Here is a 24923-nt window from a genome sequence, read left to right on the forward strand (position 1 = left end):
AGAAAAGTCGTGTCTGTACCATCAAAATATGTAAAAAAAAATGAGTAGGTGTTAGTATTAAATCGATCCCAAACCCAAAACTGTAGTTAAAAAAAATTTTGTCTGTTTGTCTGTTTGTCGGTTTGTCTGTTTGTCTGTTTGTCTGTATGTTTGAACACGCTAATCTCAGAAACGGCTTATCCAATTTAAATGCGGTTTTCACTAATATATTGTGGTAATCTTCATTTAACATTTAGTGTTTATTTCATGTCAATCGGTTCGTAAATAAAAAAGTTATGACCATTTAAGTATTCACGGCAAACATTTGCTAAGGCATTCTATTGTACACTGTACGATAAAACGTAAGTTATCTGTTTCAATTATTATTCCTATAAATGTCCAAGTGATCATATCGAAAGTCCCCAAGGGTGGGGGTGGGGGGTCAAATTAGAATTATGCTTACTTCTAGGTAAATTTTATACATAAAATGTCCTTTAAATTATGTCGTATTATATTTTTAAAACCCGACGCAAAAAGATGGGTGATAAGTGTTTGATCGCTATGTGTGTCTGTGTGTGTGTGTCTGTTTGTGCCACGGTAGCTCGCTAACATGTAATCCGAATTAGATGCGGTTTTTTTGTTAGGCAGCATATTTTCCGACGCTGGTTCTCAGATAAAGTGTATCAAAATCGGTTCATCTATTTATTATACCTAGGTAAATAGGGGTAAAAGTGGGAATGGAAAAAAACGAAAATTGTCAAATATACCTAAGTGATAATATATTGAATGAAAGTGAACGACCTATCAGTAACAATTTGTCAAATTTTATCAAAATCGGTTCATCCATTTATTTGATATGGGTATAAAAGTGGTAATAAAAAAAATAAAAAATGAATTTTGTCTAATATACTCAAGTGACATATCAAATGAAAGGGCATGACGTGTAAAGTATAATTAGACATATTTAATCAAAATCGGTTCATCCATTTATTATACCTATATATGGGTATTTGGGTAAAAGTGGGAATGAAAAAAATGAATGTTGTCAAATATACCCAAGTGACATATCAAATGAAGTACAGTTAGTTATATTTTTATCCAATTCGGTTTATCCATTTATGTATTAGATTACAGCAGTAAAAGTGGGAATGAACAATAATCGAATGTGGTCAAATAATATACTCAAGCGGCATATCAAAATATGAAAGGGCAACGTGTGAATTACAATTAGTCATATTTTATCGAAATCGGTTCATCCGTTTATTACATTTAGGGCACTTTAGGGGTAACAGTGGGGATAAATAAACCAAATGGAGCATCAAACGACAGGATATGACGTGTACATATAGGTACAATTAGATATGGTTTACATCAAAATCGGTTCTCCCATTTACTAGGGGTGGAAAGGGAAGGGTTGAAAGTCTGTGAAAGAAGAGGGGATATGGGAGCGAGAGGATAGCCACACCCTGGAAATTTTGAACTCTACTCAAAGCTACATAGGCCTGGCCCTTGGCAATATTTTTTAAGTAGAGGTGGTAGGTCTCGCTCACTTGAAAATATTACATGAAAATAAGAAACCGATAGGAATAAATAATTTTACAAACTTCCCGACGATCTTTAAAATTAAGTACCATTTATTTTGATAATGAAATATATAATGATAATGTTGGCATGGCAGCCCCGACGACTTTGTTTTTTTTTTTTATAAATATTTAAAATGGTATTTATTTTTAAAAATTTTCGGAAAGTTTGTGAAATTATTTATTCCTTTTATTATTTACTTTTCTTCGTAGCGTTGTTTTATTTTTTAATTTAATTTTTATTGCACGGTCTAAACGGTTTAGTAACAGGCGTGAGACAGGATTCAGGAAAGATCTGATTTGGATTTGATAAAAACTGAGTATCGATTAAGCTGATCAGTTGCTGCACGATACATTGTTAAAAACATCCATACAAGGAAGGAAGGAAAAGAAATTTGCTCCCCTCCCCCCTGATGCCTAAAAATAATATGACATAATTTAAAAGAAATTTTACGTAGAAAATTAATAAGGCATTTATTTTTTTTATTGTTTAGCACAGTTTAGTAATAAATTTTACTAACAGATCTTTTACTTATTTATGGTAGTCCGTGTTTACTCAATAATTAAGTTAAGTAGTAACTACTATGCAGTCACTATTCCACGCGGACGAAGTCGCGGGCACAGCTAGTTTTAAATATAGATGAAAATTCGTTGCTGGTGTTTTGTAAATTTATAATTGAAGTTGAATTATTATTATTAATTAGTAATCAAAAGCAAAGAAAAATACATTGCCTATAGAGAAAACTGATTCTTAGACATGCAAATTATTATTATTATACTATTAATTAATTCTGCAAATAAAATCTGCTGAAAATAATGTAAAGGAAGAAATAAGTCCAAATATCGACTTAGGTACTAAAGTTCGGGCGTTAGTAAAAAAAGTCTCATACAATAATCTCACGTTCATTTAATAATTCTAGCGTAATATCTAAATACATAACGGTACAAATTACTTAATCATAAAGATCTTATGTAAAAAAACTAATTTATAGCAATAATCAAAACATAAAAATGAATAATACAAATTGAAAATAACACGTAAACTTAACTGGGAAATACAAGAAAATAAATCTTTTTAAGAGTAATATAAAAGTTCATTTAAATAACAATAATAATAATTGTTGAGTGCCGCGAGATTCGAAAACGTAACACAGAACAAATGCAATTTTAAAAATCTTATCATTTATAAAAGTACACTACGTGTACCTTTAAAAGATGTAAAATTAAACAATCTCGACAAAGGGGAATTTATGCAATGAGGAACAGTTTTACTTTTTGCGCAAATTATAGGAAAATTCAGTGTGAGCGAGCGTTGCGGTGGCACGACTTTAGATAACCGCTCCATTTCCTCTATTCTGCTCCACTCTGGACTTATATTTTACTTTGCTGGGGAAATTTAAAGCCCCACACAAAGAGAAATGTGACTACGTGAAACTATCCTGAATTCCAGTTCGTTTAGATTGCCCGGCTTGATACAATCTTACGTTTACGCTCGCTTGTTCATCTGGATAGAAGACGTGTTTAAAAATGTTTCGCAGTCTTTGGAATAGGAACTACGCTTGGTACGTGCCTAGATAAGCGTTACAACTAGGGCAATAGTGGTCGGCGTTTTGACAGGAATCCACGCAGTACGGCACGCAAATGCATGGCCAGCATCTGTGAAAAAGAAAATTTATTTATACATTAATGTTTTAATAGGAAGGATTTGATTGTTTGTGAGTTTATTTATAATTGATTACTTTAATACTACACTGGTTATATTTCTTCACCTTCTAAAGTTACATTATGGCTTACAGGACTATCTTACTTACTCCATATGTGTTTTTTTATTCCGATTTGACCGGACGGAAATAAATAAAGATAACAATTACGAGTATTCTCGAAATATTTTGCTTCCAGTTTATTTATTGATAAAATATGAGTATGATAAAATATGGTGTTATAATATTGAAACTTTAAAAATTATAAATACATTATGAAGTGATTCATTTATTGACGTCAACGAGCACTCTCGACTGCTCGACTGATAGCCATTTGGTTTCAGGTCATTGATATCATCAACGTATATCATCATTAGTTCTGATGTCGGAATTGAATTTGAAATAGAATTTATTTTAGTACAAGATCCTAATGTTGTGGGAAGACGGTAATGCCGAGTTTTCGACGTTTTGACGGACAACGATTGTATATTTTATAACATAACGACGTTTTTTAAAAATATATCGATGTATATATCATACAATACATAGTTATAATTCATAAAATTATAAAATATTTGCCAATAAATGAATTTCAAAGGAAAAACACACACTTTAAATATCTTCAACTAGATTGCCTTGATCTGAATTCTCGTCTGTTAGTTTACTAGGTACCTATATTTGAACAGATAAGTTTTAGTTACCTGTATAATTAACAAAAAAATAATTCCAACCGAACTGTTTAGAATTATATGTTTGAAATATGTTAAACATAAAACTCTATTACTTACTTCAGAAATAATTACATACTTAATAATTATATAATATAATTATGAAACTAACAATGATAAATATCTGTCTATGATTGTCAAATTTATAAATAACTAACCATTTATCTAAATAAGAAGGAATGCTTGGTTCTCACGATCCTTACCAGATTAATTAAAAACACTTGTATTAAAAATGAGGTCATGGGCCAATAGCCTATATTTGAACCAACTAGAACCACGCCATAGGACTAAAGACTAAATTTATGAACCAAAATGACTCATAGTTTAATATGTTTGAAATTTTAATAGGGTGTAATGGTAAATTTACAATAAAAATTAATTGTACATTTGAAATTTTTATATTAAATATATTTTATGCAAAATGTTTAATCTTAGTAATTGTAAAGGCATTCGTAAAAAAATGTTAGTATGTATATATCATCCATCTGGCAATAAAGAAACCAATCCTTACTCTAAGGGAATGTCTTTGTAAATAACCAATCATATCGTTTCATTTAATTTGAAGCATTTAGTAGCGATACTTTTACATTGATAAGAATTTAATCAATTTAAACTCGGTATTGTGTATTTACGAGAGAAATAGGGACATAACATGTAAACATCTTTATCTTTTTATCTACCGATTGTAGATGCAAACATTTAACAGCAACAAACAACACAATTAACTAAAGATAACTACTAATTCTTAAGCATGTGTGGAAAACATCCGAAAGAGAAATGAAAAATTCCATTAAATTCTAGATGTAAGTAATACAGATTTCGAATAAAGTTGATACTTGAGATGTTGTCTTGTGCTTAATTTTAGTCAAAATATAATGCTTCACGATCGTTTATTATCAGATTATTCTCATACTATTAATTGTATACGTAGTATATTATTATTAGTCTGTGCTATTAACAAAAAAAAACAACTATAGGTAATAATAATAACTGTGACAAGAATAGCCGTGTAAAAAATATCTAATTCGCGTTTCAAATCATGAATATGTATGTCTGCGTCATATGTTTTCGTAATATTTTCCTTTTGAGAAATTTCACAACAATTAATTATTATTGAAGATTATATTAAGTTATTCGTACATATTTTATTTATGATTATTATGTTTCCTTACATGTACTTTAATTAAATATTGAAAAAGCTCTATCATATCTCTTTATTTACAATTTCTGGTCGACCCCGGTTTTGCCGGTAGTACGTACGTATAAATAAACTTATAATCGGGATCAATTCAATATCCATCGGTCAATTTTTTTTCCAATCGGCCCAATAGTTCCTGAGGATATCGCATTGATACAATCCTTCAGCTTTATAATGTTAGTATAGATCTATATCTCTATAGTGCAAATCTATACTAATCTATATTGGATACTACTATAATCTACAATTATATGGATTATTGCAATTATCTGAAATAAATGAATAAATAAATAAATATATTAGTATAGATTTGCACGTACGAATTTCTATCAAAGTTCTTGTTAAATTAAAAACAAAACTTACAAGAACAAACATAACAGAAAGGCTACAATATGTGTCCTGGTAGTTGCTTTATGCTCGATTCTGGTGACCACGCTCGCGCGGCAAGATGGGCAGATCAAGGTCCCCGGTTTTGGACCCACAGGTGCGATGTTACTCATTGTTGCTGAAAAAATAAAGACATAATATATTAATTTCTGAGCCTTTTCTTTCAAAATAGTCGCAACTAAGAGTCGTAATTAAACGTTACCCAATATTTACAACTTTTGGTGACTTGATCTTTTTGACATAAGTAATTTTTTCTGATCGACATAATATCTTATATGTATAAAATTAATGGTAGTCTGGAAGAGAACGCTGCCTAGCGATAAGGCCGCCATTTGTACATACTTGCATCTGTTTTTTTTTCTGTGTTTTATGTAAATCTTGTGTGAGTGCAATAAAGTATTATCTATCTATCTTTGCAATGGCTTTTTGCAATTTGCATAAGATGCTAAAAATTATAAAAAAATAAATATGCCTACTCTACTGCTGGACTACTAGATATTTTCCATTATTAGGCTCCCGTCTGTCAAAAGGATCAAGCTAAGTTGTACAGGATATAATGTGGTATAATGTAATAGAAATTTGAATTAGTTGGGGAAAAATGTGTTTTTTTGTGAAAGATCGAACACACTCACATTAGATATGGTGGTCTATGAAAATAAGATCGAATTTTATATTTGAAATAGTATAAAAATATGATGTTTAAAGCAATATCTAGTGTTCGTACCCAATTGGAACCTCATCGTATCATATTACATATTATAAAAAGTTTGAGCTCATATTATACCACGCAAGCACGAATTTGATTTCGGCGATATTTATATCATACTCGAATAAGCACAATTCATAGATTCAAATAATATACTGGTACTATACACTATATTACACTGAGTTTGCTGAAATTGTTATTGCAATCGTAACTATCTGAAGTTTTATAGAATTTAATTTCGACTAGGTATATGAAAGACTTGATTAAAATGTTTTTTTTTTTTTGTAATGGATAAACTCAAGATTTTGTTCCGATTCTATGTCGAACCCGTGTAAAATCCTGCTAATTAAGTTTCTTGTAAATGTAAATAACGAGGAAACCCAAGCACCTGTCATATTATACACTGTTTAAAGATATTTGATAAGTTTCAAGGACGCCTGCGCATGCACATCACACAGCTCTCGCAAAAACCTATTCTTATTTTTTCAAATAGGTTTCAACAATACAACAGTTCAATGTTCAATGTCACACTTATTATAAAATAATTATAATTATTTAAAACTCTATCTATTCGTCCGGTTCATTATTTTATAGATAATAAAGATCACGACACATCAAAATCATCTTTTAGGTATAATCAAATCACGTTCTAATTAGGATACCACGTATACTATTCGAATTAAGTAAATTTAAAGTTAAGTTAAGCAAATTTTTAATTAAACATATAGAGTATAGACTCTACCAACTTGACTCTATAAAAGGAAATATAAAGGGAATCTTTATTTAACAAAATATAAAAAGAAGCTGATTTCTATATACTTTCACTAAGTTGCAACCTTATTCACTTTCTTTCATCACTTTATGTACACACACTAGAAAACTCTTCGAAGCCTGCCGGCAAAACATGAGGAAAACAAACTATGACAATCTCTACTACACTGATCATCAAGAATTAATATCATATCAAATATATAGTATTAACGTGATATTATTTTAAATTTCTTGGTTATTCTAAAACACACACATGGTTTAAAACATACCTGTATTTAAAATTTATAAACTAGCGACTCGACACATTCACTGGCAACAAGCTACTAAGTTGTTGAACGTGATTGTAATTGGTCAGGCCAGTGTTGGCCAACAGCTGTGACGTCATCATGAGTCACCCAGGCTTGGTTGGTAGGAGTTATTACCCTTGATACTCCAGTATATTTTACTTAAGTGGTTAATCTTAATGATAAGATGGAGACGTATTTATATTTATAATTATTCATACAGCGAAGGAAACACTTAGAGTTGGCCCTGATTCATTCAGTTTACGCTCAACAGGTTAACGTTTGTTATAGTACCTATTTTAGTATTCATTGCGGTCATACGACGTTAAATAATAAATTGTTTAGTATCGGTATTTTGCATAACATTGAAAATCTATATACATAGAGGTAAACTATAAATCAAATCTTAACCAATAACTATTTATTCTGTAATTTAAATAAGAATTTTTATTATAAACAATGATAATACTGTTGAATAGTAATTGACCATGAGCTAATTACGAGTATAGCAAAATAATAATGCACTTTAGATTAAAATAAATAACTTCATATTATATTCATTCCACTGCTAGAGATAGAGACAGCAACTATATAACTATAAGATACATAATAGAGACAGCAGCACAATATATTTATTATTTTTTGTAGTTTTATTGCATAATACATTACTCGTATTACTAGCATTAGAATAGATTCAAGCGTTATCCAACATTAATCTAGATACAATACAATGTATACTGATTCTATCACCAACTAATAACAAACCGGGTCAGAGCCACGTCGATTTACTAGTTCAAGGACAGCAGCAGCGTATTCATTAATGGTATTTGTTTTAGTCTATTTTTTTAGATCACAATCGATTACAAAAAGCCGTCTGAGAATTTATATCCGTATGGAATGAACACAATATCTTCACTAATTCATAATTTTACCTACTTTGGTAAAATTATAAATATAATAATATGTTAATCAATTATTATTATTCGTATTATCATTTAATTCTATTTTCCATCATAATAATATGTTATGTACTTATGTTGCCTTCGATTGAGTATTGAGTAATTATCGTGTGGTATTACAGGATTCGGTTTCCAATGTGACTAATAAAAACAGACATACTTAGCTGGCCACAGAGAGTTGATCACCTACTTACCCTTATAAAAAATCAATCTCTAATGCAACTAGTTCGTAGAATTATACAGTTTCCATACACCTTATAGCATGGGACACTTGTATCGAATGGACATTATTCGTAATAAATGATAAGAATTGTACTAATTATAATTAAAGTCACTGCTCTTGTCGCGGGGTTTCTCAAAGAATTCATTGATATCAATCAATCGATAGCAAAATTATCAATAAAATGATTTCATAGCCAACACATTTAAAACAACATGTGCACTGTAATTACAAATCAATCTTTTTAATCTACACGTGTCTTTTGACAGGAAAAACCTATGTTTAAAATAAAGTACACATGTTCAGTCATAAAATATGTTCAAACATACCTTTTATATAAATAAACTACTACAATAGGTTATTTCTAACGGGAATAGCACTACGATTACTAAAACACGTCTCACTTCAACACCACCACGAACAGTATACAGCTGTGTGACCTATTTATAAATCAGGGAATGTTGAGGAAAATAATATCTATAATCTCTTTAGTCTTTGGTCGATGTGAAAAGTATAATAAAATTCATAAGACTTGAAATTAGCTACACTATTAGAAATCGGCCGTCTTAAAAGCCCTGGGTGGGTTATAAATAAATCGCTACCTTGGTATAGACCGTAATATTATTTACTGAAGAAAATACATTATGTTTCTAAGGTATAAATGGTATATCTATATCTATGTAACTTCATTTTGCCTATATCTAACGGTGCATTTACATCAAACGAACATAGAGCTAGAGCTAGGAGCAAGAGTTTGACATAGAATTCACTCGTTTGATGTCAATGCACCGTAAGACGATTACTTTCATTACCTATCATTTTTTCGAACCAATTTTTTCTCAAATTTCTTCAACTTAACAATGCAATATATTATTGAACAAAAATTCCAAATAAAAACTGCATTCCAGCATCTGTTTATGTTAATTCTGTTCCTCTGGGACATGCAACAAAATGCAATTTATATGACAAAATAAACAAACTTAATGATCGTAAAGCCAAAGGTAGTCTGTTTTTCATAAGAGATCAAATAAAAAAGGAGGACATTTAAGTTAGTTTTTATTTTCAATAAAAAGTTGCACGTAGTGCCTTCCTAGTCAATTGTAGTTTTTTATATAGAACAAAATGCTTATTACCTAATTTATACCGTTTCTACTAGTTTATAAACACTTAAAAAAGTATCAACACAATTTAAAACGTTCAACTTGCCATAATAAAAGAAAAGTTAAATTTTTTAATCCATTTATCCTTACTAATCTATATATATATAATAAAACTAAGTCGATAAAATGTGCGTGCCGATAAAACTTAAAAAGGAGTCCCGACACGATAAAGGGACTTATGTGGTGTGATAGCCCTTTGTCCCCCCTCGAACAAGAAAGTACCCGTTTTAATCTAAAGGGCATGTTTTTTAAGATATAAGGGACTTTCCGACCATTCAACTTGGAAATTAAGTGCAGTGGCGCCATCTGTTATCGAATATTTGAACTTCGGAGACTATACACAATAGTCATAGTGTATTATAGTCTCCATAGTTGTGAGCCATTGCAGCATGTGTAGTAGTGGCGCGAAATAGAAAATTCCAATTTCAATAAAATCTTAAATTTAAATTTTGTGTATTTAGACGTCATTATTTAACGTATATTTTGGAGTTAAAGCGACATAATTTTAGTTATCCAAATTAGTTCTCAAAATATTTAAAAATTTAGGTTTTTAAATTTCGTGCCTTTACTTCGTACGCTACCGCTACAGAAGCTAGAAAGTTCCCGTTTTAATCTAAAGGGCGTGTTTCTAAAGATATAAGGAACTTTCCAACCCTGCATAGTGGCGCCATCTGTTATCGAATATTTAAACTTCATTCAGGACAACGATTGTTTGGGCTGAATTTCCAAAAGCGTTGCGAGCAATTGTAGCATGTGTAGTAGTGACATGAAATTTAAAATTCCAATTTCAATAAAGTCTTAAATTTAATTTGTTGCTATAATAAAGTTATTAAATTTTGTGTATTTATACGTCATTAGCTAACTTATATTTTGGAGTTAAAGCGACATAAAATTAGTTATCCAAATTAGTTCTCAAAACATTAAAAAATTAAGGTTTTTAAATTTTGCGCTTTTACTACAAATGCTACCGCTATAGAACCTTTTATTATGGCGGACGATAATGACCAGAATACTCTAGAAGGTGTGAGAGAGAAAATATTTTTCTCGAATATTCTAGAGCCTAGCTCTCTGAAGTGTCTCTGAATATATAAGAGCCCGGTGTCGCTCACCAGAGTTAGTTTAATTTGAACAGCGAAAAACTTCCCCACTGAATTTCTAAACTCTTTACAAGTACCAGGAATGCCATTACACTGCCTTCGTTTGAAAATTGGAACTCCAATCATACTACTCAGAAATCTCAATTCCCCAAAATTATGTAATGGAACTAGAATGATCGTAAAACAGCTATCGAATAATATCATTGAAGCTGAACTTATTTCTGGGAAGACCAAAGGACAGACAGTATTTATACCTAGAATACCTCTGATCTCTTCGGAATTGCCATTTCAATTTAAAAGACTGCAGTTTCCAATAAAATAGCCTTTAGTTTTACAATTAACAAAGCGCAAGGACAAACTTTAAAATAATGTTGTGGCATTAACCTCAAAGAATCCTGCTTCTCTCACGGTCAGCTATATGTAGCTTGCTCAAGAGTAGGAAATCCGAAAAAATTATGTATATATTATACTCCGGACAATAAAATGAAAAATGTTGTTTATAAACAAGTATTGTAAATAATGAGAAAATGTTTTCAATAAACTTTTTTTTTTACTTTTTACGTCATAGTTTATTTTTTTACTTCGACTCTACCACGTCATCTCATATCAACTCCCGGGCGAAGCCGGGTTTTTTAGCTAGTAATATTATAAATGCGAAAGTAACTCTGTCTGTCTGTTACTCAATCACGCCTAAACTACTGAACCAATTTTCATGAAATTTGGTATGGAGATATTATGATACCCGAGAAAGGACATAGGCTACTTTTTAACCCGGGAAAATGACTCGATCCCGGAAATTCCACGGGAACGGGAACTATGCGGGTTTTTCTTTTACTACGCGGGCGAAGCCGCGGACGGAAACCTAGTTTCTAATAAACAAAAAATACATCATAATAATAATTAATAAACCCGAGAAAAGTAATATTTTATATACCTACATTTTTGTGATTTTTGTAATTCTAAATCTATACCAACGCCGACACCAGGTACAATTAATTCTTTACATTCAATTTTATAATCAGGTTCCTAATACTTACAAAACAATAATTATTATAACCAATCTATAATATAAATAATCTACATTATGTGTTTAGCCAGACAAGTATTTATTTTTTATATTTTTCTATGCAAAATTATTTATTATAATATAATACCCTCTCATTAAAATTTATCCGATAAATAATTATTTATATTTATATAACATTCAATATCCATTAAAAATACTACCTTTAGTTTTTATAGGTTATCAATTTATCATACATAATATATCCAAAAACTTTTTGATTATAAAATATAAACAATAGGAACACTTATCCCAAAACGACTCACAAAATGAAAATAGACATAGGTATTCATTGAAAATGCTTGAGTCAAAATGCAAAAATAACTATATCGTTTTGCATAGCGTATAATTGGTATAACTTTTCAAACCAATAGGCGGATAGCAGAAGCAGCGCCATTTTCCTCGGAAAAGCCACTTTCACATAGATAGACCTGCCTCCCGCGGAAAACGCATATCGAGGCTGCTCTCTCTGTGCGGATTCGCCTAATAAATATTTATATGACGCAAGAATATTTAAAAAATATACAGTTTATCGAAAATTAATGTGGTAAATTGAATACAAATGTTAAAATATTTACAATTTTTATTTTATTATTTAACTGTATTTAAAATATTAGATACATACATTTTTATAGATAACTAGCTTCCGCCCACGACTTTGTACGTGCATCCCCGTTTTTCCCCGTTTCCGCAAGAATTTCGGCAAATCCTTTCTTAGCGGATGCCTACGTGCTAACATCTACCTGCATGCCAAATTTCAGATTAATGTCCAGTGGTTTGGGCTGTGCGTTGATAGATCACTATATCAGTCACCTTTGAGTTTTATATATATAGATATGAACACCCAAAAAGTTTATCATTTTCCTCAAAATTATTTAATTAACGTAGCTCGACTTGCGTATTAAAGTTAACGATTATTGTTTTATCCTTGAAACTCTGGCTTCCCTTTTCCTTGTTAGATATTGCAGCCTAAATAAGTGTTACATATCGGACAATAATGCTGAATTTTTTTACAGGCATCTGTACAATACGGTATCCAAACACACGGCCAGCATCTGAAAATAAATAAGAATTCCCTTAATTGGTTTTAAAACTATCATAAATAGTCCCTTTATAATAATTCTCTCTAAATACAAATTGTATTGAGAATTAATGTTGATATTAATTAATAAATAGTTGGTAAATTATTATTAAAACACTATGTCATTATTTACAATTATTTACTTATCATCATGTTATCATACACAAACTACCTATTTGGCAAATATTATATATGTACTTGAATAAAAAAAAAATATTTGGATATAGAAACAGTAATCTCTGACTGACTAGCTTCTTCACGGTTGAATACAATTATATTTCGTTAGCCAAGTAACTTTCTGCAATGTAGTTTTGATGGTTGCAAACATATTATTGCACAAAATTCTTAGAATAACTTAGTAGTAATGCTTTGGTACTTATTTAGATATTTTAAAAATTAAATTCCTTCATTAAACATTAAAAACCTTCACAAAATTATTATAAATTGAATCAATTACCCAACTTTCTACAAGAATATAAATAAATTAACTAAACATTTCAAGTAAACATAGACATAAACAATTTTATAAACCTGATTGACCCGTACTTGGACAACAAACATCGGGCACCTTTATTAACCTTGGTAAAGTCAATTGCATAACAAACACCTTACAATTAAATCAATTATAAACGCTTAGTTTTTTAATTGTCCAGTGTTATAAAATGCTAAATGGACATAATTATCTAAATATTATCACAAATATACATCGTAAAATCTTTAGAAACATAGCGTATAAAAAAATATCAATGAAAAAATACGTGTGGCACTCTAGGACTGCCGCGGTAAAGCTATTGCATAGCATCGCATCGGTGTGCTGGTTGGAGTGGGGGGTGTTAGGTTTTTTCGTTACGGAATTTTTACATTCGGTCGCCGCCCTCAAAGTCTGAGATAAAAGCTATGCAATGCAATAGCTTAAAAGTTTATAGAGAGAATATTATAGAGTCCATAGTATGGTCATACTCTCCATTCTTCACATAGCAGCTAGCTGGTATTTAATTAAACCACCAATTAACTGGACGTGGTTGTCCGTAGAGTAAGATTATAAGGTTCTACATCTTTAATAACTTTACTAGGTCCCAAATCAGCATCATAAATGTGCCCAAAAAGGACGGAAGATTCTCGAATAGTAAGGTATACTTTTTTTAGATTATATCTGTAGGTATCTCTTGTTTAGTACAACCTTAGTACGACTTACCCAAAAAGGCACAAGAGCCCAGCGACCACGTGTGTCCTCAACGAAGTCTCCGTCCGCGTATATGTTGTAACTTGCTGCTTGCATGTATTGCAGTAGCACGATGTAGGATATGGTCCCAAATTGTTGACCACTATGACTGGTGGACTGTCCACTATTACGATGGTTCGTGGTGGACTGGAACCAGCCGGGTTTGGTTGGTTGTATGTGTTACTTGGTTGATTGTATGTGTAGCCTGGTTGTGGAGGCGAATAGGGTGGTGGGCTAGGGTATTTTTCGTCTGCCATTTTATCCTGAAATTTTAAGGTTAAAATTAAATATACGGTTACGTACGGTTATACGGTAATTATTGTGAGGGACATTCTAATGACGTTATGATATGTTATGATGATGAAGTTATGGTAAAATGTAATGACTCCCATGCATAAATTGTACTTAAAAACGTTATTCTTTCTTTATATACTGAAAAAGAAATCAAAATCAAGGGTCAAAAAATTGGTGTATGCGATTTTCACAGAAAACGGTAAGTTGTTGCATAAAATCACTTTTGCGTAACAATATTATTGATCATAAAACTATCTATATAAACGGTGTCCCTATATTATACTATAACATGAGATATTAAATAATTTAAAATTACCTTTTTTATTTCTTTTGTATAAGTTTTCCTCCAAACGGCACTGTTTTCGCATTGACTGATATTGAATATTTGTGTATCATGTTGATATTATTCTATGATAAGAGTTTCATTTATCAAATGTTATCTTTATCGAATATGATTCATATCATTCACATCTATATTAAGCTTCAAACGCAACAGGTCGAATTCTTTACATTTGAGATAATATTTAAATGTAAATTATGGTGTGCACCTCTTGGGTGCTTTGCAAAAGATGATATTATATTATATTATTTACTAGCTTTTCGTCCGAGGCTTCGCCCGCTTTCTCTAAAACCTAAAATAAAAAAGATTTAAGCATACCTATGGACAGAGAAAGCGATATGTAGTGATATTATATTATTCATATTATGAACTGCGGTGTAGAGTTTGCTTAGATCTTGTAGAGTTAAGAGATGTAGAGTTAGATGCTTGGCTCTACATAATATCTGATAAACTTTTGGAGTATAAACCCTACAGTCACGTCTTGGCAACATTTTATATGAAAGTGGGAATTCATCTTACAGTATATTATTTAGGAATGGCATAAAAAATAAAAAATAAACAAGTCAATATAAATAACATTTATTTTCATTATGAAAAAATTGTACTGTAATGTTATTCTCTATAATTTTTTATTTTAAATTAACTATACAATAAATCACCAAAATAGCTTAACTATTTCTCATTAAATAAATGAATTAATTGTACTACAATTTGGTTCATTTTGTTTAACTAGTTAATAAGTAAAAGTAATGAATTTTCCTCATTCTTATACTTTAATTATTATTATCTATCTACCTTAAATTCACATAAATATAAATAACTGCATAATAGTGACTTAGAATATAAAAAGTACAACTGACCATTAAAATAAATTAATAATTATGTATAATAAAATATTCGTCTTTGTGATACAATGACTGAAAGAATAATAATTTCATATGCACATTATATAGATAAGGGTATGCGTTTTAAAATGAATAAAATAAAACAAATGAATCACATTATGAATGATTTTTTAACTATTAAAAAACAACGATAAGAAAAATTATCATGCTCGACAATGTATGAAGTTATGATTGGTCGTGTATTTTTTTTTTTGTTTGAAATGAAAATATACGTCACAAAGTGTTAATAGTCCATGAGGGACATCATCAGTAAGTAGTGAAACTATCTTTTAATGTTATGTATCTTAATTGCGTACTGTGTACACAGAAACATAATACAATATTCCTTTATACAGAACTAGATTTCCGCCCGCGGCTTCGCCCGCATTTTCAAAGGAAAACCCGCATAGCTCCCGTTCCCGTGGGATTTCCGGGATAAAACCTATCCTATGTGTTAATCCAAGTTACCCTCTATATGTGTGCTAAATTTCATTGTAATCGGTTCAGTAGTTTTTACGTGAAAGAGTAACAAACATCCATACATCCATACATCCATACATCCATACATCCATACAAACTTTCGCCTTTATAATAGTATTAAGATTAAGATAAGATTTTTTTTTTAAATTTTAAAACAAATTATTCTAGTCTTATAACTATAATTTATATCTAAAATTTCGTTAAATAATTATAATAATATACCTAATACGTACATAATATTTATATAAATAGGTATTAAAATAACATTATATACCATCTTCCTCCTTGTCTTTACATACTAATGTTTTTACGCATTCATTTCACTTTTATTTAAATATCAAGCTAATTTACATAAGAATTAATTTTGCGAAGGTATTACTCGTATCACATGCATATACTTAATAAATAAAAATAGCCTTCAATGTTCGTTTGGGTACCAACTCTATGACTAAATTTCTTGTAGATAATTTTTCTATTACAATAAATTGATCGTAAATAATTTACATTATATTTATAGTCTATACCTACATAAGTATTGAATGCTCAATAATATACATGAATTGCCATAAAGAAACAGCGTAATATTATTTTTATTCATTTCGTGACTAATAAAAACAATACAAGAACTACGCTCCACGGTATGAACCTACATACGAGTTACAATTAGGACAATAATGGTCAGCATTATTACAAGACTCCACACAGTAGGGTAAACACGCACACGGCCAGCATCTGTAAACAAATAAGAAATGTTATAAATAATACAAACATTGTTTTTAATATAGCATTTATTAACAACTTTATTGGGACTGAAATTAAACTGTTACGGGGTTGGAATAAAAAGTTGTTTTAGGTAACTAATGATTCCATTTAAAATCTCATGAGAGACACATGTCATATCAAATCTCATGCAGGCTGCAGCATTAATTTTTTCAAGATAATATTACAAAAAGGTAATAGAATAAGAAGTCTGTTGACTTAATATGGAATTGTATCAATTTCATTATTACATTTGATTGTATCAATTTCATTGATTTGACAAAAATATTGATTTGTAGTCATCAAGCGCGTCACAGTATCTTAAGGTATCGGGTTCTGACCATCATTTTTCTTTTTGTCATTGCGTACTAAGACCCCTGTATAACCGCCATCCTGTTACAAATGACCTATGATACTGTAATATTTTATATTAGAGAATCTTAACATAAAATATTATAGTATAGCTTCACCGTGTGTGACGCGCTTAACGTTTACAAAACTTTTAACGTAATTAAAAAATTATACCTTATAAAATTAATTACCATTAAATGCCCTTTGTTTCTATGTTATTTTAAAATTTATAAGACCACATAGTTTGACCCGCGTTATATTTTAATGGAAAACATGAGCTGGTTACAGTCAAAACATTTGCATGTTATAAAACAGTTTCATGAAACGTTCGCTTTTCATATTTTATACAAATTATTATCGTTTCATCGCTCCATATTTTAATAATTCCAAACACGGCACATGTATGCTGTAACTGTGTAAACTTCATACCTACCTGTTATTGCGGAATAGCAATTTTTATTAAGATTTCTATAGATAAATAGCGTTAAAGTAATTTTTCAATCAATACCACTATCATTAATCTATAACATTCAATCGAGTATTATCAAAATGTTTTCACGATTGTGATTATTTCTGACGTAAAAATATCTAAACAAAAGAATATAGAGAAATTCATAGTATTTTACTTCGTGTGTGCAATAATAAGAATATGTTAATGTTATATTATATTTTCACTCGAAGGTCTCCAATGCAATGAGTTTTCACACGCAAATGCTAATCGACGACGTTATTTGTTTCACATTTTGAAGCAGTTAATTGTTTTAATTATTACTTCTTTAAACGCGTATGTGAAAATAAATATCAGTAGAATAATAATACACAACATAATATGAACAAACGAAATCTTTGGAATTCACTCAACTCATTGTTGTTCCGAGAGTCACTTTGATCCACACAAATGTAAACTATAGTCTATTACTGGTTCATCAAATTTACATTTATCCTTTAAAGTAGAAGCCAGAAGAATCATTACTCACCCAATTAAGCAAATTAAAAGAGCGAATAAATGCGTTCTAACAGACGGCATTCTTTCCACCCTGGTTGTTATGTGCTGCCCACAAGAGACGCATACAATTATCGCGGAGTTCGGGCCCATAGCATTAGTGACTATAACGGGGACAACGTTGGTCCCTTGGATAACTGTAGCCTGCATTGGTATGGCTTGAGGCTGACTGGTGACGGGATAATCCGTGGGCGGGCCAGGGTAAGGTGGTGGGTTTTGAGGTGGGTACGTGTGTTGTTCACCACCCATGTTTGTCTGAAATTTTAATTTTTATTGATTTATTTTAAGTGAAGAATTGGACAGTGAAAGAAGTATGTGTGGTAGGAAGATGAATAAACATGCAACAGTTTTTATAATGCATGAGCCTGCGATTCATTTTATCTATAACATTTTTATTAACGATAGAGTATTAGCCTCTATCATGGCGGAAGCGGTTATCGAACCTGCATTTTCTCATAAACTACGATAGTATTCTTAGAAATATTTTGGAACGATAATATACTGATTAGGTATTATTTATTAGATTTTAAGATAGTGGTGATGGATATTTCGGTAAATTTTAAAAGAATATTGATTATTGGCTCTACTTTATAGCAGTGTTTCTAAACGCATTTTCTTAATTGTTTTATTTCAGCTAAAATTATTTACAGGGATTAGTCATAGAGCGAATACAATCGTGCGATAGGAAACATTGACTAGGTGTAACTTTCTTTTTTCATAACCTATTTCATATATTATTTCTAATTACAATTGACTCTAATACTTTTCGCTTCGATCTCAATTCCATCGATTCATTTGTTCTAAATCACATAATTATATTATAGCTTCACAAAAAACTATACTTTACATGCTTGTACATCGAAGATTGCCACTTACACAATAATTACACCCGTTAGTTAATTATTTTTACGCTTATCATGAAAAACTACCTTGCAAATGAAAGGACACGTATACACTATTTTATTATCTATTTGGTAGCGTTCATGACATCATACTTTTATCAAATAATATTGATTTGATGACGTATGTGTATTTCATTTATATTTGGGGTGTTACAAAAGCTACATAAGTATTTTTTTAACGTATATTTAATTAAATAAACAATTTTATAGAAAATACGAGACTGCAATAACTACAAATACTATTAAGTATTTAAGATAATAATTTACTACTTTAATGTGCAAAATATTTATGAACTTACATTTTTGTCCATGTTTTAAACACTAAAAGAAATCCTTGGGAATGCGTTAAATGAAATTTTCACAAAAAACCACGAATTAGCACTCTTTATCACGCTTCAACTTCGACTGAACAGTCGATCAACTAGCTCCTTTGATAAACACGTGTGCTGCAAAATAAAGGCTAAACTTTTGTGGGTTCTGTTACATTTTTAGGGTTCCGTAGCCAAAATGGCAAAAACGGAACCCTTATAGTTTCGTCATGTCCGTCTGTCCGTCTGTCCGTCTGTCCGTCTGTCACAGCCGATTTACTCGGAAACTATAAGTACTACAGTGATGAAATTTGATGGGAATATGTGTTGTATGAACCGCTACAAAAATATGACACTAAATAGTAAAAAAAAGAATTGGGGGTGGGGCCCCCCATACATGTAACTGAGGGATGAAATTTTTTTTTTTCGATGTACATACCCGTGTGGGGTATCAATGGAAAGGTCTTTTAAAATGATATAAAGTTTTCTAAAAAACATTTTTCTTAAAGTGAACGGTTTTTGAGATATCAGCTCTCAAAGTCGTAAAAAGTATGTCCCCCCCCCTCTATTTTTATAACTACGGGGTATAAAATTCTAAAAAAAATAGAGGTGATGCATGCTAATTAACTCTTTCAACGATTTTTGGTTTGATCAAAGTATCTCTTATAGTTTTTGAGATAGGTTGATTTAACTGTAATTTATTATATTTGCTGCTACGGAACCCTTTGTGCGCGAGCCCGACTCGCACTTGGCCGGTTTTATTAATTTATTGCAACTAGCATAAATTAGTTATTTTTTATAGAGGTAGTATTTGTAGAGGTCATAATATTATAATTATGAGTTAGTCATAGTTTTTTAACTGACTACTGACTCTACTAGTCAAATTATTATAAACAAAATGTGCGTGAATTTGAAAAATTGTTTGAGCTTTCTGCTCTCCTGCTCTATGGTAACTAGAAGTATGCCATAATTCATGATACTTCCGCCCAATTTATGTATAAAGTGGTACAAAGATTTTGCGTCACGTATCTATTAATTCACAGCTGACTAAGGTTTAATTTAAAATTTAAAAAATAGCCACCTAACCCTAAATAACTTTCGAATACCTATAGATAATGTTCTTCGTGTAACGTATTACCTGATATACTTAGATAACGATAACTGATTTTAGAACAGACAAAGCAATATATTTATTGTAAAATATTAATGAAAATAAGATATAAATGTAACTATTCTTATCGCCCTCTAATTACCAACAAAACCCATGTACGTACTTGATATGAAATCTTTTTTTTTATTTAAAAGTCACACGTAAAAACCGAGATATGGAATGATTTATTTTCTACATTTCCATTTGTAGTGTATTTGTTTATATGGATTTGCCTTAAAAATTTAAATAAGTAGCTCATTTAAAATACCGGTGGTTAATATTAAATGTTGTATTTTGATTAAAAAGTGCTTCTAAAAGTAGTCTAGTTGAATGAATAAGTGTTTTGAGTTTGAGTTGAGTTTAAGAACATTTTAATCATTGAAGGATTATAACAGTGTTAGTGTAAGATGTTATTTTTCCGTCCAAAATCTGCACGAAATTTTAATCACAGTTCAAGTTTTCTAATAAAAATAGTTTTGAAAACATTTTCGAATATTATCTGAAGGCCAATTAGTGCTTGCCATCAAATAGGCTCTAAATTAGTTCTAGTTTATGAAAACCATTCAAACGCAGATGTTGATAATTATCTCACAAATAATAAAAAAAGCCTGTACAGCCAACAATAACAATTATTAGCAGTGTTGTCAAAACCGAACATATGAGAAACGCTGTCAGGAGAGATAAGTTAATCTTGATGGAAAAGCTATTTCACTAATGCACGAACAGAATAAAAATATACGCCCCTAATCTATCATTTAGAGAACTTTTATTGTTCATATACGTACGTCGTACACGTCTGTTTCATAAAAATATCTGTATGATATAAGCATTTTTGAAAAAGAGGACCATTACAATTTATTCATAGTTATTCTGATAAATATTCTGCAGAATGTGAGTGATACAGCTGCTTACAATTATTCGTTTGTACTGATATTTTATATTTTCTGTGCTTGTAACATTTATTTAATAGGCAACTATTTTAGGAATATTTCTACAGAAATAATTAATACCAATTCAATGAATAAAACTAGTAAAGATCGATTACCGTCACGAATCTTAACTACTTATTATAATATTTGAAGCTATTATGTTTGTTCCAATGTTTATTCTGCCATAGGACGAAACTTGGAATTTCTATTATTAGTAAAATGAACACGAATTAAGTACGGATGTCTCATTCCAAAGATAAGCCAGAGGCGAATGAATCACAGTTTATCTGATAAACATTTCACAAGAAGTGCACCTTTTTACGTTAATCCCATTTACTCATATTATTTTACATATATATGTAATAAATCGGTAGAAAGGTCAATTCTGTACATTGAAAATATTGAAAAAATAAATAGCAGGGGGTGTTACTGGTCCCCCCAACGGTCCAGGCCTTGTCGCGGCGGAGGGGCTCAGTAGCTCAGAGTTATGGCCCTCTGAGTGAAGCGAAATTGGACCAGCGAGGGGCTGAACGGCTGGTTTAGAGTCGGGGAGATTCGACCGGCCCGACGGCCAGGGCTAGGTGTGGCCCAGCGGCCGCTGTGAGCGGCGTGGGATGGCGGCCAGAGGTCGTGGCTTGGCGGACCCCGTGTCCACTAGGCAAAGGTGGCGCTGAACGGCAGTTGGGGTTGGAAAGCCTCGACTGACCTGACGGCAGAGGTCCTGTTTGTGGACCAGAGAGGAGCCGGCTTTTATGCGGCGGTGGATGGCGGCCAAAGGTCGCGGCGCGGCGGGCTCGCTGGTTTAGCAAGCCACGCCGTGCAGCGGAGGGCGGGATCCCGACGCGTCATTGTGATGACGCGCGGAGACTCCTGCAGAGAGGTGTGGGGCGGCGGCCGCTGTAAAACGACCGTCTGCCAACTCGTAATCCGGTCCGTGGGGCCGGACCGAGGGCCGCCACCTCTGGTGAGGTGGGGGCTGCGAGGTAGTCTCTATAAAAGTGCGCCGGAGGGTCCCCCGACGTGTATTTCACACATCGGAGGACCTTCCGGCGTGTACCCTCCGGCCGGACGGTGTTGGGGTCGGGGGTTCGGGGAAACGCGGATGATGGAGCGGGGAAAGATCCATTGTCTGCGCGTAGGTGGCGTAAGCCTTCGTTCCAGCAGCCACCAGCGAGGGGGGTTCTAGTGGTGGGCCTGGAAACGGGCATCTGCTGGGCGGGACACGCGGTAGAGTCGTAACCGTTCCCGCAGTTCCGTCCAAAGCAGCGCGATGGAACAGAGTGGGGTTTTAGTCGGTAGAAATCCGACATAACCACGGCTCCATCTCCGGGAGCCGGGGGTATCTAAGAAGATTTCCCCACTTAAAAAAAAAAAAAAAAAAAAAAAAAAAAGGGGGTGTTACTGGTGCGGCCGGCGTGTGCCGCAAACGGTTCAAGCCAAATCCGACTTTTGGCGCTACAGGTTACGGCGCTGGATCCACTGCGGGTAACGCAACGTGTGTTCGCGGTTCTACAGAACAATGCAACGTCTATGGATAAAACTGAAAAATTTAGATTTTTTTTTCTACGTATTTTTTCAGGATAAAAAGTATTCTATTTTATGCCCAGGATAATAAGGTATAATTATACCAAGTTTCATCGAAATCGAACCGTTAGTTTATTCGGGAGGCAATAGCACCCTGAGTTAAAACGCGGGTAAACGCGTACGAAAATTCTATAAAAAATAATAACAGGGGGTGTTACTGGATCGATACCAAATCCAAATATGTGTTTTTTTTATATAAGATGTCATTGTTAGAGTTACTCAAAATGGAGAAATAATCGTAAATCACATCTACAAAAAGTACCTACCTAAGTACAAGTTATAACAATTACAAACGTTTATAGTTAAACGAGACGTTGGAATTATTTATATCGACTCATGTTTTATCACTTCACAACAGACTTAGTAATCGACCGCTGCGCTAGCTTGTGAGGCACAATGTCGATGTTTATATTTAGTATCGTTTACCTATTACAAGTGTTATTCTATATAATTGTGACTTTATTTCTTTTTATCATTGGATGTCGGCTTTATTTCCAACCAGTGAAAGAAGTGTGTAGATGTAAGACGAAGCTTAACGGGAAGGTGGCTCTAGTGACGGGAGGAAACTCGGGCATCGGGCTGGAGACGGCCAGGGAGCTGGCGAGCCGCGGGGCGAAGGTCATCATAGCGAGCAGAGACGTCGCCCGGTCCGCGGCAGCCGTCAGCGACATCATCAGCACTACGGGGAACCCGCACGTACAACATAAACACTTGGACCTCTCCAAATTTAAAAGCGTTAGGCAGCTCGCCGAAGATATCAACAAAAGCGCAGATCCGCTGCATATTTTGGTTAACAATGCTGGAGTCGGCAGTCTAGAGAATCGTCTCACTGAAGATGGAATTGACAAGATCATGCAGATCAATCATTTTGGACATGCTCTGTTAACTCATTTGTTATTGGATAAGTTGAAGGAATCAGCTCCGAGCCGGATCGTCGTTGTATCTTCACTCATGCATTATGTACCTAAATTGGATTTAAATGATTTAGCGGCAAAAAAGAAGTCTCATTACATGGTGAGGTATAATAACAGTAAGCTATTAAACATATTATGGGTGCGAGCGCTTGCCAAGCGGTTACCAAAGGGTGTGACTGTCAATTGCTTGCACCCTGGTTTGGTGAGCACCAACATGTTCCAAAAAGTACCACCGTGGCTAGGTTATATTGTTGGAAATGCTATAGCGATATTTTTTAAGGTTCCAAAGGAGGGAGCACAAACGGTCATACATTTATGTCTAAGTCCTGAATTTGAGGAACAATCTGGTGGATATTATATGGAGTGCCAGTTAAGAAAACCTTCGAAAGTGGCGCAAGATGAGGATTTATCGGAAGCTGTATGGCAGAAAACTATGGAGTTGATCAAACAATGATTTTGTATTATTAATTGGATCTATAATATGTGAGATATTAACACAGATATGTACGGCTCTACGAGGTTATTGATATAGTCATATCAAGGCACTTATTATTGTTATATTTACTTAATTCTTTAAACGAAACCTTTTAGGCCTAATCGATGAATATTCGCATTAATTAAAGTAAACCGATTTCAACTGGTCTTTTTTGGAAGATGGGATTGTAGGTAAATATAAAAAAAAATATAGATTTATAAAAGTTATTCATTATGTTTAGTTTATAGTTATTGATTTGTTCTTAGAAATTATCTAAGCAATAAATATTCTACTGTAAAAATATTTGTTAATAACATATCTAATAAATGTTTTTTTTTTATTTGTTTCATTTATTTTATCTAAGTATATAATTTACTGATAACTGCTGTAATATGATTTCTGTAGGTATTCGCAG

The 24923-nt window shown here is 32.3% G+C and overlaps 3 protein-coding genes and 1 pseudogene across 5 annotated transcripts; 1 reads left to right on the forward strand and 3 right to left on the reverse strand.

The window, feature by feature from the left end:
- Positions 1-2446: 2446 nt before the first annotated feature.
- LOC149902474 (lipopolysaccharide-induced tumor necrosis factor-alpha factor homolog) lies at positions 2447-8864 on the reverse strand. Of its 2 annotated transcripts, none has more exons than XM_090110250.1 (3): positions 8842-8864; positions 5549-5690; positions 2447-3215 (listed from the first exon to the last, which is right to left on the reverse strand). In XM_090110250.1, exons 2-3 carry the CDS (start codon positions 5683-5685, stop codon positions 3113-3115), a joined length of 240 nt encoding a protein of 79 aa, XP_089966376.1. In that variant the 5' UTR covers positions 5686-5690; positions 8842-8864; the 3' UTR covers positions 2447-3112. The 2 variants fall into 2 exon arrangements, with proteins under 2 accessions (XP_089966376.1, XP_089966375.1); XM_090110249.1 differs by lacking the exon at positions 8842-8864 and adding an exon at positions 7319-7444.
- Positions 8865-12638: 3774 nt separating this feature from the next.
- On the reverse strand, positions 12639-14797 carry LOC149902475 (lipopolysaccharide-induced tumor necrosis factor-alpha factor homolog). Its single transcript, XM_090109776.1, has 3 exons — positions 14746-14797; positions 14109-14398; positions 12639-12887 (listed from the first exon to the last, which is right to left on the reverse strand). Exons 2-3 carry the CDS (start codon positions 14390-14392, stop codon positions 12788-12790), a joined length of 384 nt encoding a protein of 127 aa, XP_089965902.1. The 5' UTR covers positions 14393-14398; positions 14746-14797; the 3' UTR covers positions 12639-12787.
- A 1473-nt stretch (positions 14798-16270) lies between these two features.
- On the reverse strand, positions 16271-19566 carry LOC149902476 (lipopolysaccharide-induced tumor necrosis factor-alpha factor homolog). 2 transcript variants are annotated; one of them, XM_090110312.1, is made up of 3 exons: positions 19448-19566; positions 18221-18501; positions 16271-16865 (listed from the first exon to the last, which is right to left on the reverse strand). In XM_090110312.1, exons 1-3 carry the CDS (start codon positions 19457-19459, stop codon positions 16760-16762), a joined length of 399 nt encoding a protein of 132 aa, XP_089966438.1. In that variant the 5' UTR covers positions 19460-19566; the 3' UTR covers positions 16271-16759. The 2 variants fall into 2 exon arrangements, with proteins under 2 accessions (XP_089966438.1, XP_089966439.1); XM_090110313.1 differs by lacking the exon at positions 19448-19566 and adding an exon at positions 19123-19203.
- Positions 19567-23502: 3936 nt separating this feature from the next.
- Positions 23503-24487, forward strand: LOC149902477 (retinol dehydrogenase 12 pseudogene; annotated as a pseudogene).
- The last annotated feature ends 436 nt before the right edge of the window (positions 24488-24923 follow it).

Source organism: Colias eurytheme, chromosome 15 (genome assembly GCF_061535395.1).
Source record: "Colias eurytheme isolate Ceu_HAF_F1 chromosome 15, ilColEury1 Martin Lab GWU primary, whole genome shotgun sequence".
Taxonomy (NCBI): domain Eukaryota; kingdom Metazoa; phylum Arthropoda; class Insecta; order Lepidoptera; family Pieridae; genus Colias; species Colias eurytheme.